This window comes from Betta splendens, chromosome 15 (genome assembly GCF_900634795.4).
Source record: "Betta splendens chromosome 15, fBetSpl5.4, whole genome shotgun sequence".
Lineage (NCBI taxonomy): Eukaryota > Metazoa > Chordata > Actinopteri > Anabantiformes > Osphronemidae > Betta > Betta splendens.
The window spans coordinates 10,656,173-10,676,219 of record NC_040895.2 but is presented as its reverse complement, the minus strand read 5'-3'; the positions used below and the strand labels follow the sequence as shown (position 1 = coordinate 10,676,219).

At 44.4% G+C, this 20,047-nt stretch overlaps 1 protein-coding gene across 1 annotated transcript; it reads right to left on the bottom strand.

Annotated features, from left to right (window-relative positions):
• Positions 1–6,476: 6,476 nt before the first annotated feature.
• cxcl12a (chemokine (C-X-C motif) ligand 12a (stromal cell-derived factor 1)) lies at positions 6,477–12,339 on the bottom strand. The gene is made up of 4 exons (XM_029126929.2): positions 12,181–12,339; positions 10,793–10,910; positions 9,701–9,784; positions 6,477–8,479 (listed from the first exon to the last, which is right to left on the bottom strand). The coding sequence occupies exons 1-4, from the start codon at positions 12,245–12,247 to the stop codon at positions 8,446–8,448; spliced, it is 303 nt and encodes a 100-aa protein (XP_028982762.1). The 5' UTR covers positions 12,248–12,339; the 3' UTR covers positions 6,477–8,445.
• Positions 12,340–20,047: the final 7,708 nt, after the last annotated feature.

Genomic DNA, 20,047 nt, shown 5'->3' with positions numbered 1-20,047 from the left:
ACTGAGAGGCAGAGTAATGAGTTTGTAAGGAATAGCACTGAAAGCAATTTCCAGGTCCATCCCAGGGGCTGGACGAGCCGGATCACATGAATGTAACCTTAAGCATTTTCTGGACTGCAGTGTAATTACTGAACAGGTCTGCAATAACAGCTTCGCTCTCTGGAGGGACATTATCAGGGCTGAGAAGGTGTGAGATGCACTTTTACCCCAGAGGAAATTATTCACAATATAGCCACTCATCACACACACACACACACACACACACACACACACACACACACACACACACACACACACACACACACACACACACACACACACACACACACACACACACACACACACACACACACACACACACACACACACACAAACACACACTTATTTTTCATATACTATTAAGAAGCTGGGTTCCTCCATCGTCAGTTGTTTGTCCAAGTCTTTGTGTTATATTGGTTTAGTTTTTCGACCTCTCTTGGACACAGCGCGTAGATGAAAGCAAGGACATGCAGACATGCTGTTAGTTATCCATAAACATAAATCGCCTTTCGTTATTTTATTTTGACAAATATTAACCCCTCCTGCATCAGCGTTATTGTGTTTGAAATTCATTCATAACGCGTTGACAGCAATCATTTCCTTATTAGGGTTTGATGGCTGGATGCAAGCAATAAAAACCCAGCGGGGGGCCGGCGGCTCAAATGAACATTTGTGCACAGAGCTCACCATCAAAGACGAGCGAGGACGTGAATGTCACAGCAGCGCTCGTCACAAGCCTCACGGAGACTCTCCACGGCCAAACAAGCACAGGGAGATTTATCCGCTGTGAAACTGACAGGCCTTCTGAAGGTGGGAGGTTCGCTGATGGTGTGTGTGTGTGTGTGTGTGTGTGTGTGTGTGTGTGTGTGTGTGTGTGTGTGTGTGTGTGTGTGTGTAGGTCAGGAAAAAAGACGATGCTGACATGACTGTTTGGGCAAGTGACCTTGAAAAGCTGGCGCTGAGTTGAGTTGAGAGACAGAAAAGGCTGAGATAGTTTGACAGAGACGTAAATCATTTTCACTCCGACCCATAAAAGGCAGGAGAATTGCAGATTCAGGTTTGTTGGTTTAAAACAAGGCTTGAACATCTGCTTCGACATAAATGACCACTTTCTTGTCAAGTGACGGGTGAAACAGAGAGCTGCACTACTTTCCATTTCCAGATAACCAAGCGCTGACGCCACCGTTCTCTGGGATCAATCTTCTCATCACATTCACTCACACAATCAGCGAACTCAACTGGAAGATCAAACTGCTTCTTTATGTGGCCGTCATGCACAAAAGCCAAGTGCTCTGCGAGCTCTTCCTAGATTCATGCGACGACACAATAGCCCTGCTGAGCTCAGCACCGCTTCTACTGATCTGCACCGCTCTCCAGTCTCCAGATCGTGCAGGTTGGAGAAACATCTTCAGTTGTGTTCACAGATTTATGCTGCCGGTTCACCACCTTTATTCAGATTTCCAGCTCTGGAAGCCAAGGGGTCAGTGAAGCGTGTTTAGTGCACATTCTTGTGTGGGAACGTGTAGTACTCATATTATGTGGGCATAAATCTGTCTGCACACTCACATTGTGTGGACTTACCTTTTACTTATGAAGGGTGGTTTGGTTTTGTTTCCACCCAGAGACGCAACTTGTTTTTTATTTACGCGTCTGATTTGTTGCGATTCTCACACCGAGGCGACGGAATGAGATCTGAGTTGTTTTCCTTTTAGCACAAAAAGTTCAGTGACATTAATCCAGACCATGTGTGTGTGGGAGACACAAACACACAAACCAGGAAGCGACCTCCAGACAAATAATCACAGCGCTCGCGAATGTAAGGATGCATCGATTCTACGTCAGGCAGGTTATAAAAGCAGGATTAGTCTCTTAGATGATGAAGTTCACAGCTGTAGATGTGCGACATGCTAAATTACATTTACGCTGCTTTTATTTGGTGCCTGTGCCAATGAACACAGACTTTACACATTGATTAATGAGTTTTTTTATTATTACTGTTGAGAGGAAGTCTTATACTGTACATTACTGAAAAACTACATCCTGATTTGTGAGTTTCCATAAAGAGGCCAAAGGAAGAAAAATACTCCTCTGTAGATTTTTAAGGTGATGGCGAAGCCAGATCGGCCTTTGACGTGTCCAACTTGTTTTAGCTGGCGCGCTCAGCCATGTTGTAATACCAGAGTTCAGCGCTCACACACTTAACTCATCTTGGACTTGGCATTTATGAACTGTACAACCTGGGCTTGTGACAAGAACAGTCACTGAAGGAAACATGCTGAAATTATTTGTTTTTGTGACTGGACTAAATTGAGTTTGAGGTAGTTGTCAAGATTTCTTTTTTTTAAATAAATCCCAGTATTACCAGCAATAATATAAGCTTGTCCTCGGAGCTGGAGCCGATAGCTGATGTACTATTTTTCATCTATGTATCGTACAATTGATACCAGATTGATAGAATTCCTTTCTGTCTGTCTATTAGAAGGTCTTTGTTCTTGTTGCTTTGATGTGTTTTATGTAAACTCCAGCAGACAACTGGTTTGTCTGAGAGAGTGCGCTGCCCCATAACAATAGATGCGATTCCAGTAAAGCTCCATTAAATCAGCCAGATGGATAGAAAGTGCCCCGTGCAGGCTGCAAGGTGGACCTGACCTCCACTGGCTGCGCTCTGAGCTGACTGTGAGGCACTCAGAAGCAGGTTGTAAAGCAGGAGGAAGCTGGATCCACGGGATCTCTTTGATGTGAGGTCATGTTTAGTTTGCGTGTTGCACAGTGATGAAGATTTGGGGAAATGAGGACTGACAAAAGCCAAGAAATGAATGAAAGCTTTTTGATTTTACGTCTTTCGTATAGTTAATTATATTGTTGCTCTGACGCATTCTTACTGTGAAGGCTGATTGAAAACCAACAGACCAGCAACAAACAGCCGTGCCACTCTCTCTGATCAGCGTACGAGCTTACGCTAGACGTACTGTGTAGGTAAACAGTCAAACATCATCAATTTTTGCCTTCCGCGCATTCCTGCGATTTGATGTTCGTTACCGATGCTCACACTCGCAGTCAGGCTCACATCGCGCTCACAATCGGCCTTTAGTGTCGACATGCTGACGTTTGCTTGTAAACACACACGTGTTTATAAATACACAAAGGAAACTGAGGAGTCTGAAGAGTCTGCTCCAGCGGAACCCAAGCAGCTCAACACAAGCCTCCCACAAACCTGAATGATGTCCTGTAAAGTGACTCGTCGCGCTGGAATGACTGAGCCACAGACAACTGACCACCCACATTTTCTGATGGTATAATATATCACAAACATTTGTTTTAGGCTGCAATAACTACTATTTTGCCCTGTTTCTGGGGACATCTCATGATGCCGGATACAGGCCAGTTCCTGTTGTGACCCCAGTGATAATGAGCCGCACACAGCCCTGATCGTCGCATCAACACTACACTGTAAATCCTGTTCAGCTGTATTTGTGGGCAACATGACCCTGTCTGGCATTGTTGCTTGAAAGTGTAATTGTTTGAAGATGATCTGTGCTGGTGAATGACAGGAGGCATCCGACCTCCCTGTCTGTCACATCTGGACCTCGTGCTCAGGCAGTGAGTCACGCTGCAGCGCGACAGGAAGGTCCCCATAGTCATCGACCTCATGGCCTGAAATGCAACGCTGTGGTTCTGGGCAGAAGCGAGTACGGTATATCGGGTTCATCTCGAGATAGTGAAGCTGTTGTTTCTTTTACTTCTGCTTAGTCACAGCCGCCATGGTCTCCTTTCTTTGTCCCTCCATACGGGGGGACATTAAACCTGCGCACGTGAAGACACCCTGTGGGATGTGGCTGATAATCCTGAAAGGAATGAAGCTGAAGGAGGCACAGTAAGTACCGTGTGGCTGAGGTCTAAAGGTGCCGGGTCCTGGCTCTCCTCTGGGCCCCGCGGACCCAGGCCTCCCACGGACCCCTTGAATGTGCGGCTCCTTTGTGCGGCCCCTCCAAACACACTTCGCTGCGTTTCTGCTGGGCTTGAAGGGATCTGCTTCGCGGCTGGTGTTTTCGCCTCGTGTGTGTGTGTGTGTGTGTGTGTGTGTGTGTGTGTGTGTGTGTGTGTGTGTGTGTGTGTGTGTGTGTGTGTGTGCGCGTCTGTGTCTCATTCAAACATCTGTGTGGACACGGATGGCGTAGGGACTCATAACCTTGGCAATATTAGCACATGAAAGGTAAAGAGGCTGCAGGAGGGCTATTTTAAATGCTCATCGGGGCCCCTCTATTAGCCTCCCATTCACCCGCTAACAGACACACACATGCCAGTTATTACACACTTTCACTTTCGACATCCGCCGCACTAACGAACTCCTCTGAAACATTTGCCTGAGTAATTTTGTCATAATTGTGATTAATGTCCTCGTGGGTCACTGGCGGTGTTAAGGCAATTAACAGCGCTCAGCTCCCCTCTGCACAATCAGCAGGTCATTTACAAATCATTACTTCAGATTTTTCTCAGTATGAGTGTGCACTAGTGGAAATGTGCCACGGGTCATGTGGTTTAAGGACAGCTATGACTCTGCTAATGTTCCCCTTGGCGACCATGATTGTGGTGGCCCCGATGCCCCGGGTGGTGGCCTGGTCTGGGACAGGGGGGTAAATAACAACAGAGGCGGGAAGCCGGAGGGGAGCTCTGCTTGAGAGAGAGCAGACGCTGTGAGTGAACACAATCCAGACGCATTTATCCATCGCTCAGAGAGTTCAAGTGTTGCTGAGGAACGTGTCTGTTTTTTTCTGGGAGCGCCGGATGAATTCCTCGATGAGAAATGAGAAATGCTAATCTGTGCTTGTGAAACTGCAGATGAAAGCTCCGTCGGACATATGTTCAGATGCTGAGTGGACCGATGCACATTCATCATTTTGGTAGCTCACTGACATTGCCATTGACACTGGCAGGAAGGTATGGACACCAGAGAGCAGCTCTGTGAGATCCCACCAGATCTCATCCAACCAGCTCACTGATCGGTTTCCTTCCCCTCCAAGAGACTGTTGCTTCACTGTTCCATAGTTCAACCTCAGTACGAAGGGAGAGGCAGCGCTTCGACCACCTAATGAGCTCGGTGGGATGCTTTTCACGATTCCTTGACATTCTTACAGTCCTGGCGAACTGTGGGAACCCAAGCCGTGTTGTTCTGCCAGCTTGGCTGGAGGCGACACACAAATATAAAGCGCAGTTAATAGACTTGGAGGAGCGTGAGGAGGTGATATCACACATGCATAGATCTGCACGCTCACCAGGACACACGTACACACCCAGAGACATCCAACCAGACCATAGATAGCTTTCTTACTGGACACAGTGAGGGGACTGGGATCCACTGGGACCTTCTTGTTCTGGTTTTCTTTGACCCCTCTCTCGCTCTCACACAAACACACACGCTCACATTTCTGTATTTTCTTGCTCAGCTTTTCGTGATGAAGAAGCACAACGTGGATTTTGACTGGCTGCACATCTGGCAGCCCTCACCACCAAAGATGGAGGGAACAGGAAGTTAATGGAACGCACGCCTTTCTGCTGCCCCCTTTGTCCCGTTTGTGTGTCATTCCTTTCATTTCACATGAATAATCTTTATTCATCTGTCAAGGTGTCAGATTGTTGTCTGATATTCTGATATTGGCTGCACTCTAAACCCCAGTTTTGAAGCCAGTGCTGAGTATGACTTTCATATGTCTCGTCCTGTCTCGTACAGCACATATGCTGTAGAACAGACTTCTGGTTCCTTTGTTGTCAACAATCCTTCTGAGTCTTTCACAGTATAATAAAAACCTGGTCTTACAACACATTTGTATTCACTCTTAAGCTTCGTTCTTCCAGAGAAACATTCTCTTTTGCACATTTCGTAATTTCCAGAGCAGCGCTGACTAGATCTGTGTTTATGTGTGACGTTTGCTGAGTGTGATGACACAATGTGTGGGATGAGCAGCTCTGCTTATTCAGGATTAGTGACCTGGTACTCAGGTCCCAACAAGGCAGTGAGGAAGATCCGTCATTAAATCTGCCAATAATCCACCTAATCACGTAGTTGTTCTTCTTCATGGAGACTTTTTTGTTGTTTTTGTTTCTCAGACTATTACACATTTTATACGAAGGCCCTAGTTTTACGAGCAATATGGAATTTTTTTTGTCATTTTTTTCCTCACGGTCCATGTACATGTATATTTAATAAGCACATAAAATATAAATGCACCTCAGGCTTTGTGGCACCAGCCACACCACCTGCATAGTTTAAATGGTGGGTGCTGGCAGTGATCCCAACAACACAAATGAGCTGATGAACTGATGCAAACAGCTGCTTTTCATTAGCAAACATCATATTTATACACGCTCCTGTGCAAACCTTAACGCGGACATGTGATAATGCTGTAGATAATGCTGTAGATAATAGAAGACAAATGACGTGTCTTAAAAAGTTTAATAGCAATATTCTCAGTGAACAAATGATTTATAAATGATTTACTGTGAGAACAAACACTCAGCTCTGAAGGATGATTTATTTGTTTGACATTATAAAAAAAAAAGCTGCCTCATTTTCACATTAGCAGAGAGAACCTTGCTTGTTGATACCTGTAGGCTTAAACCAACAGCTTTGTCTTCCTCAGATGTACTGCTGCTATCATTCTTAGCCCTGACTTCAAATGGGCCGGGAACCACGACCCACGGCCCGTCTATCTCCCCCCGACGCTTCAATCAGTGGACCGCTCTCATCACATGTACTACTGTGCTCCTCTGTGTGTAATGCCCTTAGAGGGAAGTGAAAAGTTCATCCCTTTAAGCACTAATGTTCCCCTAATGGTCGCTTGTTGAGTTAATAGTTAAATCACAGGCAGGATTATTGTCCTTGCCTTTCATTTGCCCTTGTGAGTGAAGCTAAGCACATGTTCCTACATCAAAGCCTCAAACCGAGCCTCTGACCCACTGTTACAGTAAGATTACACCAGCTGTGACTAGGCTCTGGAAGCACTTTCTCTAAACTGGATATAGAAATACACTACTACTGACCTGTGTGTTTGTATTAATGATGAAATGACGTGACATATAGGAAGGATAAAGCATTCCCATGATGCTTTGCTGTATTGGCTCAGTTGTGAGAGTACAGGTTTTTCATTGAAATGTTTGTATTTAATATATAAATGCATAAAAGGGTACAAAAATAAAACATTTGTATAATATTAATTTTACATATGACAAAGTGATGAGTAAATGTTTTAACAGTTAGATGCAAGTAAACATTTGTGGATCAGAAAGAACAGAAGTAAAAAGCATGATAAACAAAACATAAGGACTAAAGCGGGAAATGAAGGATCAGGATTAGTGAGTTTGACTTGAATATATCAGACATAAAGTGCTTTGCTATCATGACACTTAGGTAGTCACATCTATGTACATCTCTGTGGTCAGTAATTCTTTATAACATAACGTGGTAACTGTTGCATGAATTGTTTGTTCCCTTCCCAGAAACGTCTGTTCACAGCAGCGTCCAGCCAACATTAATGACTGACCCTGACTTGTTTTAATCACACAGCTTTATGATGCCAGTAAATACTGACTTACTGGTTGCTCGGTTAAAATTGTTGAGACGCAGATGTTCAGCTAGTCCTCAACAATGAACAAAACAAAAAAAAAAACTAAAGAAGCATCATTCATGTTGAGCAACACAGCCACGGGGCGGCTCAGGAAATGTTCCAAGCGTCGGTGGAATCTTACTTTTCATCAGAAAATCATGATTATTGCCATTTTACGGGAATCTTTCATCCATCTCATATTCAGTCTGGGGCGGCACACTGAAATCCCTCCCGAGCCAATTAAGTTGAAACATGAAATGCAAGTTGGACAGCAACTCCCCATCACTTTGTACAATTTAAACCCAGAGACAGTAAGAAAAGCCAGAGCTGATGTTTGGTCCTGGCTCAGCGGAGCATGGAGACTCCAGGCCCATGTTTATCATGGAGAAGACGCCTCCACTAACCCATACAGCCCTTGAACACTTTGACCCTACGGCTGATCATTTCTAAACGACAAAGAGGCCAGGGGAGGAAGAAAATCTCCAAAAATAGCTCTTTACTGTTGAAGGCCATTAACAAAAATGTATATACAATATAGTTAGAAAAACATACATGTCAGGATATAATTGCACTTTACGCTAGTAACACCTATGATGGCTAAGAGGGATGAGAGTGGCAGGGGTGGTGACGGCGACAGGGCTGGTGGGTGTTCATGGTAAAGAGTTGGAGGTTGGTTCACCAGCAGCCCCAGTAAGTGCTGTATAACATACCACATGGTCTCATTTCGCATGTTATGTGACGACGATGACAATGATGATGGTCCAAAAACCCTTGGTGGTGGATGAAGAGGATGTCTGTGGACTCCTCAGTTTCCGTTTCCCAGTTTAGCCTGCTTCATTCTGCAAAGGGAAAGGGAAGTGTGAGAACAAAATGCAAACTGTGACAGAAATAAAAAAATAATAAAAAAGTGCATCACGCCCAAACAGGACGAATCCTTGGCCGTTAACCTGAATCTATAAACAGCGTTCAGCTCCTCTGGCTGCCAGACATGCAGAGAGAAAGTGCCAGAATTCAGATTATTCAATTCCAACAGTATCAAATAAAATCAGCTACTTTAACTTTATGAAGCCAAAAATATTTTACCACCTGTAATTGAGATCTCAATATTTATAGACTATTAAAGTTGATTTTATTCAGCATCGACTTCTAGTTGTGTAATCATCCCTGTTTGGTTCCTCCCTCGTTTGTTGTGGCCTGATTCAGCCGCGGTTTGTGGAAACCTTGCAGCAAGAGCGACCTTAGCACAATCACAGATCTAAACACTCGCCTGCAGTCTCATGTGCACATGCCGCCGGTCTAAACGCTCACACATGGGTGGGCAGCTGAGTTATTGACATTGGAGCGCGCTGTGATGTTGAGACACACTTCCACTGTGACAAAAGGGGCAATCACGGTTTTGTTTATTCGCCTAAAGAGAAGCATGCTGCGCGGGTAGCAACCGGACGCTTCCACACATGCCCAGTAAGTCGCCCCCTCCTCCCTATTGTCTGAATGTGTAATTGGAAACACATTAGGTCTGATCCATTGTAAATGACCGCCATCGACTCTATACGTGGGCTGCTTTGTTATGCAGGCGGCTCTTCGCACCTCCACCTCTCAGGTGCTCCGCGGTGACGGCTGAGTCAGACTGTCTGACTGCAGGATCGTGGGTGATCAGCCGAGCTGTGTATTTAGCTCAGCCGTGTCACATCCGGCCGCCGAGGCTCGGCCCTGTTTGCGCGTCTTTTATGAGCGCTGTTGTCCAAAGATGAACCCGTCGGAGCCGTTTAAACACGGTTTTGTGTATTAACCCGCATCAAGCCCACACGGTCTTTGTGAATGTGGAATCAGTCTGTCCTCCCACTTGGTCGAGTACCAACATGTCTTGGGTTCGGGCTCCAAAATAAATTGGGCAATTACAAGCTATTACACTCACAATGGTCCACTGATAGGTGCATGTTTACATTCTGCCGGGCGCACTTTGAATTTCTATAGAGTGGAAGTGATCTTTAAACACTCCAAGCTAACTGTTAAGGACTAACAACAACAGAACTGAAGCAGCCTCACTGGCCTCCACTTACTTCTTGATGGCGTTCTTCAGGTACTGCTGCAGCCACCGGATCTCCGGGTTCAGGCACACTTCTTTGTTTGACTTCAGCTTGGCACTGGTCAGAAAAAAAAGAGGCAGACTGGAGTAAATACAAGCCATGCATTAGATAGTCAGGGAAGTGTGAAATATGCAAAGTCGGTGGCAATTGGTATGTTAACACTTTGTTATCAAACATGCAGGATTAACACTGCCCTGTCGGTTTGGCACATGTGGAGAGCGTGGTCTCTCTCTGGCTCAGGTTTATGTTGCGTTCAGGAACTTTTTAAAAGCCATGCAACCTTGTGTTGTGTAAATTGTAGATTTGTTAAGTGTTTTTTTATCCATGCACAAACCTTTTGACATTTACTACTTCCCCACTGCTTTTGCATCTGTTTTTGTGAGCTGCTTAAACGGTTGAATCTCCCCACTGTGAGATCAATCAAGTTTGCCCTTTTCCCTAAACTGAAGTTTACTGAGCAACCCTTGATTGGCCTATCTAAATAATCTACAGTAAATTATGCAATTAAGGAATCTTTCTAAATTCAGCAAATCTCTGTGGTTCTTTACAGAGCGTGTCAGCAGTGGCTCACATGTCTGTATGTTAGAAATCATGCATCTTTCAGATCCCGCTTTTGTACTTGTGCTACTTATTTTCCCACGTTTCATATTTAACTGTTTGTTCCTGACTGTCATCAGCAAATTCACTCCACGAGAGCCGCCACGGTGAACGAACCCAAAGGCTGTGATAAAAACCCAATCACAACATCCACTATTATTGCTTTTCCTGCTGGAAACACCAAACTGCGGCCAACTTCTCCTTCCTTTTCATGTTCATTCACACTCAGGGAGGGCACTTCCTGTGGCTATGTCAGAAAGGCTGTGGTAACGACGCTGTGCCATCTGTGGATGTGCGTGAAGGGGACTGACAGAGGGGCGTGTGTGTACACACGCATGCACAACTCTTTTCTCCAGCCCGTCACCTCCTGGAGATTGATGGTGAGAAATGTCCAACAAGGAGGAAATACGTCCAACTTCATGTGTGTCTGCGTGTTTGAGTGAGTGCCAGCATCCCAACAGTACTCACATCACTTGGAAGGGGCAGTTAGGTGTTTGGATGAACCTGAGCTCTCGAATGTAGTTCCGTGAGAGGTTGTTGACTGTCGAGCGGCAGTAGCATCTCTCCACCAGACTGAGAGGCTTTGCTGAGAAAGAAGAGAGAACAGATAAGTATCAGCAAAGTGAATGCAACAAGAGCAGTAAAATAAAATGGAAAACTAAACATAACAACATCCTCGAGAAGATGACATTGATGAAGAGCAGCTGCAGATCTGCAGTCAGATTTGAAAAGCAAATTTCAATCATTTAAGCTTCATAAACTGTGTTTTTCTGTAATGCTACAGGAGACATTTCATGTGCACACGCTATAAAACTAATCATCATCCAGTGATCCTGTGCGCTGGGTGGTCCTAACGGCTGATCACAGAGGTGCGTGTTTTGCCATTACAACTTCAGACTTAAGGTTTTAATGCGCAAGCTTTTAATGGTTGAGGAGCGCGAACAAATAAATGTCTTTTGTGCTTTATTTTAGAAAAAAACGAGTACGGCTGCATGTCTCAACCACATTTTAAAACATCGCTCGAATGATTACAAAAGCACTAAGAGAAAACGGTGAGTCACACAAACAGATGGCGAGGAGATCAGCCACAGATAAATGTATATGCTAATTATTTTAACACCTGATCGCAACATATTTCCATGATAAAGGATGTAACGTCTCCAAGCTGGATGAATAAAATCGGCTGAAGTAACTCTGACATTTTCTTATAAGTGCCGCGTTGGCGCTTAATTAAAGGAAAACACGGAGAAAAGCAAATACACGCGTTTCTCCAACGGAGAATTCCTCACAGCAAGAACCACATGTGCAGCCTGTTGGTGCGTTACGCACGGCAATTAAAGTGTTTTTCACCTCTTCAGAACAAACAGATTTACATATGTCGGATTAAAATCATTCTGTACCTAAATTAAAAGGAAACGGTATTACAGTAATAAATATTAATATAAGAAATATAAGGGAAACGGTCCATTTAAGCAGAGTCTGTACTTATATTGAAAAACGAAAGTTTGGCATAAACTGGGAAACGTTTTCACATCTTTGTCTAACATTAAAAGCAAAATTGTGTCCTGCAAATTAAAACATGAAAAACTATGTTGCCAGTATCTGATTTTGAAAAGAGTTAAGTACTAATCCCTTATAGACGCAAACGTAAAGCACTGAAATGCATTTCAATGAAAAAACAACAACACAGAGACAAAATCCTGGTTTACACCCAAATAATAATTAGACATCCTCTAATAAATAAACTACCGCGCAATGCATCTTATCTTTGCCTGTTGAAAAAACAATGCACGGGAGGAGGTAAAACAATTAAGTAAAAAAACAAATTAAACCTAAAAAATAGTTTGGCTTCATACCTTGAGATGGAGGCGCATATATCACCACCATGAGCGCAGTCACGGCTGCCAACAGCTTCACATCCATTCTGACTTAATGCCGCCGAGATTTGATGCTGCTCAGAGTAAAGTCCAGAGGAGCTGTGACACACGGGATCGTGGTGGGGTGTTAAATTACGCACCAGCGTCAAGCTTGACAGATACGCACATCACTTCCGGTCATAGGTTACAAAATAAAGCATATTCACAATCGTGACCCACAAGTTCATAAATATGTATAAAAATATAAAGTAATTATATTCCATAAGCCACAGATGTACAGTTCCTACACAGAGAGTTTGACTTTAGGTACCTAGCGATTTTTTTTGCAACATTAACTATGACTTTTATTTTGTATGAAGAAAAGCTCTGGCATCCTTCTTCCTCTCAGTTGAGATTGGCAGGTCATCACGTTGAGCAGTTATCAGTAGGGGCGCAGCAAACCACCACGACCCACACGCACACACACACGTGTGAAACCTCTCACCTTAAACCTCGTGATGCACTCTGCTGCTTGTAATGTCACATGTTCATTGATTTTATTTTAATTTTGTGTTTCTGTTTTTCGTTTCTCCACAAGGACCAAACATTAAAAAAAATCTGAGTAAGTTTATTTATTTGAAATATTTGCTATTAAATTTCCGCCGTGGGGAAACGCAGCGTACAGTACATTTCCTGCTTAACACAGTTCTGGAGCTATAAGGGGAAACAGCAGGCCTTTTTGTGCATGTGTTTGTTTTTTGTCATGGTTTGTCTTCTCTGGGACACCGGCCCAAATTAATTAAAAGCTGAGAGTGTAACTGGAGACTCGGACATGGGCGTAAAGTGTTGTGTTTCACCGCTGGCTCCAATAAATAGACAAGAGCCATGGAGAAAACACTCACACACACTTCACAGATTATGCTGTTGGGAGGAGTAACACTGAATCCTCAAACAGCCGCGTTCGCCCCGGCTGTTGAGCGTTTCTAGCCAGTGTGTGTGTCCTCGCTGTTGCATTCAGACGCATTACCGTTGTGTTTAACAGGATGCAGATGTGAAGTCAGTCTCCAGACATTTGGCTTTCATCTTCCACAGCACCCCAGTGTTCATGTGCTTATGTGAGCATTATAGAAGCGTGTGCGCGTGTCCGGGAGCTTATTCCTACATCAAACTATAATGAAACCACAAATCAGGCACTAAAGGTTATATGTACGCAGCCTGAGGATGTGTTTGGCTGCTTTATACCTAAATCATAAGGAGAATGAATAATGGGCTGGTTGTTCCCTAACTTTCTATAATTCTGCATTTGTTGGAGACATCCTGTCATCACACGGCCATGGGAAAATGGACCACCCGCTGCCAGGAGACTTTATCATGAAAATGAGTGAGGAAGAGGAAAGGTTATAGTTCAAACACAGTATAGCCAGTTTTTACGGTAGTGTAAGAATTTTATATTTTAGATCTTTAATGTGGACAACAATCTGTTACGTGGATCAAATATTTAGCGGTTTCCCAACTTCCGAATGTGCAAATGAGTCTTCATCTTTTTTGTCTGTCTGCAGCATGTGACTCCATATGGTGCAGCCCGTCTGTGTTCCGCATCTCTAACTGTTATTATAAATGATACCATGGAGACCAGACAGACAGGACAAGATGCACAGACGGCACAATCGGCTGACAGCTGAATGGACACATATTGACTTCTCTCACAGGCCACAAAGGCTTGACTTCAAGCGCGTGTGTGTGAGCGAGAGAGGGACAACCTGAGAAAGAAAACACAGGAGAGCTCACGATGGGATCGACAGCGCTCGAGTGTTTTCTCCTGCAGTGAAAGGTGACTTCAGAGGGCTGCAGGTCAAAGTGCGCCGATCCCGACAGCTCATCGGCCTCTTCAATCCACACTTCACGTTCACTTTTTGATTCCTTTTCCAAACTTGTGTAAGCCTGTACAAAGGCGAATGGAAGTCATTTATCTTTCACACACACACACACACACACACACACACACACACACACACACACACACACACACACACACACACACACACACACACACACACACACACACACACACACACACGATGGGGGCCGTTCTCTGAAAGCACATCCAAGTGTTTCGACATTTCTGCCACAGTCAGTGAGATTTGCTGTCTTCGCTGAGGTGAATGGACTGCAGTGGGCTGGTTACATAAGCGGACTTGGCAGCACATTGTCTTTCTCAATTGTTTTGTTCTTTCTTGCATTAACAAGTTTGCAGCTGATAACATTCCCACAATAAAACACGCAGCTCGTTTCTCGGTGCCCGGAATGGTAATCGTATACATATTAGTATTTTCTCTAAAAGAGAAAGTGAAAGTGTTGACACACTCAGACTTTGGGGTTCCTTTAGGCCACACTTTAATAAATACATTTGCTTGAATGATATCTTGGAGTGGAGGGGGGTGCGGTCACACACACACCATAAACACACACAATATGCTGCCGCTGATGCGTTTTCCTCACACCTGTCCCGTGTCGAGTAATTCTGAGGTGCTGTGTAGTGCTCTGCAGGCCATCTGTCTCTTTTGGGAGGTCTCACTGCAGGGGTCCCTCCTTTGCTCTCCATAGAACATGAGTATTTTTTTCACTGCGCTGTCAGAGAACAGGATAAATGCTTTTTGGACTGCAGGTGTAAATCATGTCAGGGATTCCTCTGCAGCTTCAGAGGCAGAGCAGGTGTAGCGGAGGAACTTTGAACTTTGGTCAACTTTGTTTTGGTTTCTGTATTTCCAAACGTAGCAATTTGTTAAATACACGTGTGCAGCCACGTTTTTGAAGTCAATAAATACTTCAACATGATGGTTAGATTTCTATATTATCATCTATGTTCTGTGCATTTAGGTAGGTGAGTTCTCACTTCCCTCCATAATCTCTCATCATAATCATCATCATAAATCTTTTTTCATTTGAACACATTAAAAAAAGTTTTGCTCCATATCCAAATGAATCTGCGAGCTGTCAACGATGAACTAGAAAGAAACACAGATCTGTCACATGCCAATCGATTGTAAAACATTCCGCAGCCGCTATTCATCTCTAAATAGAGACCACGTGAGCCGGGGGGTGCAGGAGTACGGCTGGCTGAGCGTATTATTGTGGACTGGCCAGGTTCCATAGATCAGACTGTGGTTTGAGAACATACAGGCAACTGGTCCCAGTGGGGTTTCCGCCACTGCTGCATTGAGGCTCTGAGAGGCTGAGGGCCTGCCGGCTGAGCCTTTGTCTGGTTTCCTCTGCGTCCTCCACAGAGTCGCGGGCCCAGAGCCTTCGCGGCCATATGGACCACCTCAATGGCCCGTTACAAAGTCTTTATCCATAGATGTTGAATCAAAGAGGAAACAATGACTTGCACAATAGCTTCATAATCACCTCTAGGTTTAAAAATCCTACAAATACAACAGCTTGTATAAAATGAAACATGCGGGTCAAATAACACGACCCCAAAGCTTTTACCTGGCACTGCCTTCAAATTGTATTCACTGCCTTATTTGTCTTATTTTATGAGACATAAAATAATCAGTGTCAAGTCAGTGAACCTCACAAAATCCTGCTTGCGTCACAGTTCTATCATCACGTAAATGGTCTAATCAACCTTTGAATTTCTTGCAAGCAACCACATGATTCAAGACTGTTTTCACTGCAGGCAAAAATGCTGGAGAAGGATGTCATATTAAAAACAAACAGAGTGAACGATCCCAGTTTAATAATGGGATAAATCCCCGCAATACAAATCAATTGAATACAAAGAAAGACCTGTTTCGCAAGGTCTGGCACTGAAAATCCCTCAATTCACAATAAACCATGAAGCCAGATTTTAGCCAGTATCAGATGTGATAGTTTTTTTCGGTTCCAGCTGTGAGGTTGCGCTAGAGCGTCCACAGGAACCACAGCTGGCGCGAGGGGTAAGGTACATGGTGGATCTCTGGAGGCCGACACCTGGCGTCGTCCGGCCACGGGAAGGAAAACCCCTCAGCTGCCTGTGTGATGTCGACCGGGAGGAGCTGGGAAACGACCCTGAGTCGCGTTAAGGTCCGTGTTAACACAGCTGAATCTGCTTTCTGCAGTCAGGTTTGTGATATATTGCTGTCATGCAGTTCAGCTCTTTTGTAAATCGAAGGAATGCACTTGTGGTATATGATTCAGATTCTTTCCCAAAAATTCATCTGGCGGGTTTTCTAAGGGGTCACTCAAATATAATCCACTGAAATGAAGACTGGAGAATATTCACGCAGTGCATCGGCTGCGTTCTGTTCGTTTAGGACAGAAGATGTCAGTGAACCCTGGAGCTGGGTACAAAGACGCGCTTGTCTGTGTGGTTGTTACTGTGTGGCAGCTGTACATAAACACAGAGACAGATACACATATGCAAACACACTATTTCTCACAAGCCCAAACTCCTGCAGTTTATTTTGTCACTGAAACTGAAAACCACAATGCAAACAATATGCCTCGAGCTTTAGCCCCAACCGCATGTTTAATCGTTGACAAAGACGTGGACACACAATCCGTCTCTCCATTATCCACCTTTTCCTTTTTTCCAGCCTTTAGTCCCTTTGGCTCTTACAACAGTCAAAGCATCCTCACATAGTTTATGTTTTTGACTAGGCCTTAAACCTGATCCATTTATATGATAAAAATCTTGGCAGCAGGTTGAAAGGCACATGGAGGCTGTTATTATCATTATTCATTCATTAATGTGTGTCAAACAGCACAAGTGCACTGATTGTCTCTGTCATCAGTTTGGTACGTGGCCATGCGATGTTTATGGGTTTCATGAAAGACAGACAGTAAATGCCAGAAGCAGCAGAGACGCAGACGTGAATCGGCCTGTTGTGTGTCCTAGTTTAGCTCGAAAAGCTAAATTCACATATGCTGATTGTTTTTTGCATTTAAGATGTTCTTCAGCGCAAGTTTTAAGTAATAACAAAGTTCTAAAACATTCTTTTAGCATAATAGTTCTATAGCACGTGAGCCATCAGTTCTCCAATCCCCCAAAGCACAAAGATTGTGATGCATAAGACAATAATTATAATAATGCATCACAATACACTGGCCCAGGGCATGACAGTATGTAGCAGCGCTGTCATTTTACTCCAACAGTAGGAGCCCATCTGATCTTCGGCCTCAGGCTCCCAGAGAGATGTATTTACATCTCGGAATTTATATGAGGAACCCATCAACGCTAATGAGACGACTGACGAAAGTTTTTTTTTTTTTCCCCAAAAAATGAAAACAACTGCGACTACATGAGCTGAAAATTCAGCCAAACTTCCAGACTGAAAATAATAACAGGAAAACCTTAACAAGCACCAAACCAAATTCAGTGTTTAGTTTATGAATTTGCTAAATGCACTGGACGTATCAGGTTCCCCAGTCTAATTAGCTATTGTTGAATCGTGGCACTTTCTCCCAGTTCATATCCCCATTCGGGAACAACCCCCTGGTCTTTCTATTCTCAGTCCTCTGCTGAGCCCTAACCCCACAGCTGCAGCCCCTTTACTGCTTTTCCATGCTCAGGTCACTACATAAAACACTTAAAGCGCATTTAAAGAAGGGGTTAAAGCTACATCTGTCAATCAGGACGTTAGAATGGCCTGGCATGATTGTCACTTTTATGTATGTCCTTTGTACCTTGGTAGGCGATAATAGAAGCAGGCGGCAGCTCTGTGCTCGAACCCAGGTCTCACGCTGCAATCAAAGTTCTATTAATCAGAAGGACGAAACGACACCAACAGAGGAGCAAAGACAGAGTATCTTGTCCTCCCTCACATGGACAAATACGAGATATTGTTACATGCTATTTGTCTTCCACGACTCCTTTGAAGCAGTTCCCCAGGCGGGAAATGGGGGGTTCATGGAGGCATAAATGAACTTGAATGGGGATTATGTGCACACATCCACTTGCACTAGCCTGGATGCACAGTGATGGGCACGTGTGCGCAGAGGCATGGATGTGTAAAAGGTATTTGTAAATACTTTCAATATAAAATATTGCATTTGGCAGAGTTTGTGATTGTTCCTGGATAATTCCCAGTGTGTGTGCGACATGTGTTGGCATAGTGGCTGGTGCCTGGGGTCATTTGCCTCCGTTCATCTGCTAGTCTTAATGGACCATGTGAGGCCTCCTGTAGACCTGCTATCAGAGGCGCTTGACAAATGAACGTGGGACAGAAAACACAAAAAAAAGGTTGGCAGAAGAGGGAGAAAACAGGAAGCCGAGTCAGTGACAGGTAAGGAAAGAGGAGAGGAGAGGATGATGTTGAGGAAAGACAACATAACCAGAGGTGAGGAAGAGAAATGAGCAGCCAGCGTAAGGTCTGTTTCCAAAGCTGGCTTTGATTAGGGACTGTAACCAAGCTCTGGTCCTCATTAACTCACAGCGGCATGGAGGTGTAGCACACAGGGCTCACTCTTTCTGGGATGCTGGATCATGTAGAGTGAGTCAGAGACCCTCCCACTCTAAAATTCAAATTACTAATCAGATTTACCTAATTTAACCATGATTTAAAATATTTCTGGTGAAATTAGAAAGACCTCATTTGAGAAGTCATTAAGAAATATTCACTTTGTGTTGTCTGTCATGGTACCTTTAGCATTGGTACCTTTGACATTTAAACATCGCATTTCTGTGGCACAACCACATCCTGAACTGCTTGTCCTGCTTGTGAGAGGGCCACGTATAGACAGACAACCATTGAGACCAGTATCTGCTCCTTTTAGCTAAGAAGAACCAGAGGCGCGCTGCGAGATGCCCAAACAAGCAACCGGTGTGCGTCTTTCCATCCGGCAGCATCCGCTGTGACCTATGTCACAGTCGCCAGAGAACCAGTGACTTCACACGTGAGAGCAAATAAACCCGGAGCGTTCCAGCCATGAAAGCGCCTGGAGGCGCCATGCTGAGCATTACGCTGCCTGTAAAAATCACTGAGCATGACCAGTTTAGTGGTGGGTCAGTGATGGACTGGGGAATGGCTGCTGCAGTTTAATGTAACACTTTGCTGCCGCACAGGAAATCTGAGTAATTGAATTGTTTCATGTTTTACTTTAAAGTAAGAGGAAAAAAGACTCTAAGAGCATTTAGTCCATTTTTATCTGAAAATCACGTGTTAACTGTTTGGTTAAACACATCTGTTCTGGTGTCGGTCGGTCTTTGAAGTAGACACATCAGCGCTCGTTTCCATTCTCTCCACATGTGGTCTGATGGCGAACAAGCCGGACCACCTTTTTTATGCTTTCAGGTCGCCCACCGCTAACATGTCACACACTTTCTCAGCACACCTGCCTCAGGCAACACACCAGAGAATGGCCGCTCTGCCCCCATAAACAGATGTTGCCAAACATTGTGATGAAGTGTAACTGAAGCCACTAAACTCTCACTGGGAGCTAATTTGTTTCTGTCACAACAGGAATAACTACAGATTTAAATAGATCCCGAGGCCGCTGCGCTCTGGTTGAGTGGAAACAGAAATAATGACTCTGAAGCTGTGGTGAAACGAGATCTGTTCATTTCTGTACTTCAGAAAACAAAAAATGACAGATGAAGAATGGTTACATTTCTGCTTGTGCGTCTCCAAACCCACAGTGAACTGTTTCCAACAGTCCTGACGTCTCCGATGCCGTGCACCCCCCCGTTTTTTTTGTCCATCGACAGTGACGGCCTATTTTTCACGAGGAGCGAGAAACGGGGCCCGTATGGAGAAGTTTACAAGGCTTAGCAGCTCATTTACAAGTTTACCAACTCTGCTCGCTTCTCGTCTCCTCATCCATCTTCTCCACACTGTTCCGCCGCAACAATGACTTCACGCCCCTGTCACGTCCGTTCGACCACACA

Bases quoted from the DNA above. Each gene is read 5' to 3' on its own strand.
- cxcl12a (XM_029126929.2), bottom strand. From the start codon at position 12,247: ATGGATGTGAAGCTGTTGGCAGCCGTGACTGCGCTCATGGTGGTGATA. The intron at 9,785-10,792 runs GTGAGTACTGTT...TTTTCTGACCAG, and splicing joins AACTGCCCCTTCCAAGTGAT to TGCCAAGCTGAAGTCAAACA. The intron at 8,480-9,700 runs GTAAGTGGAGGC...TTCCCTTTGCAG, and splicing joins CTGAAGAACGCCATCAAGAA to AATGAAGCAGGCTAAACTGG.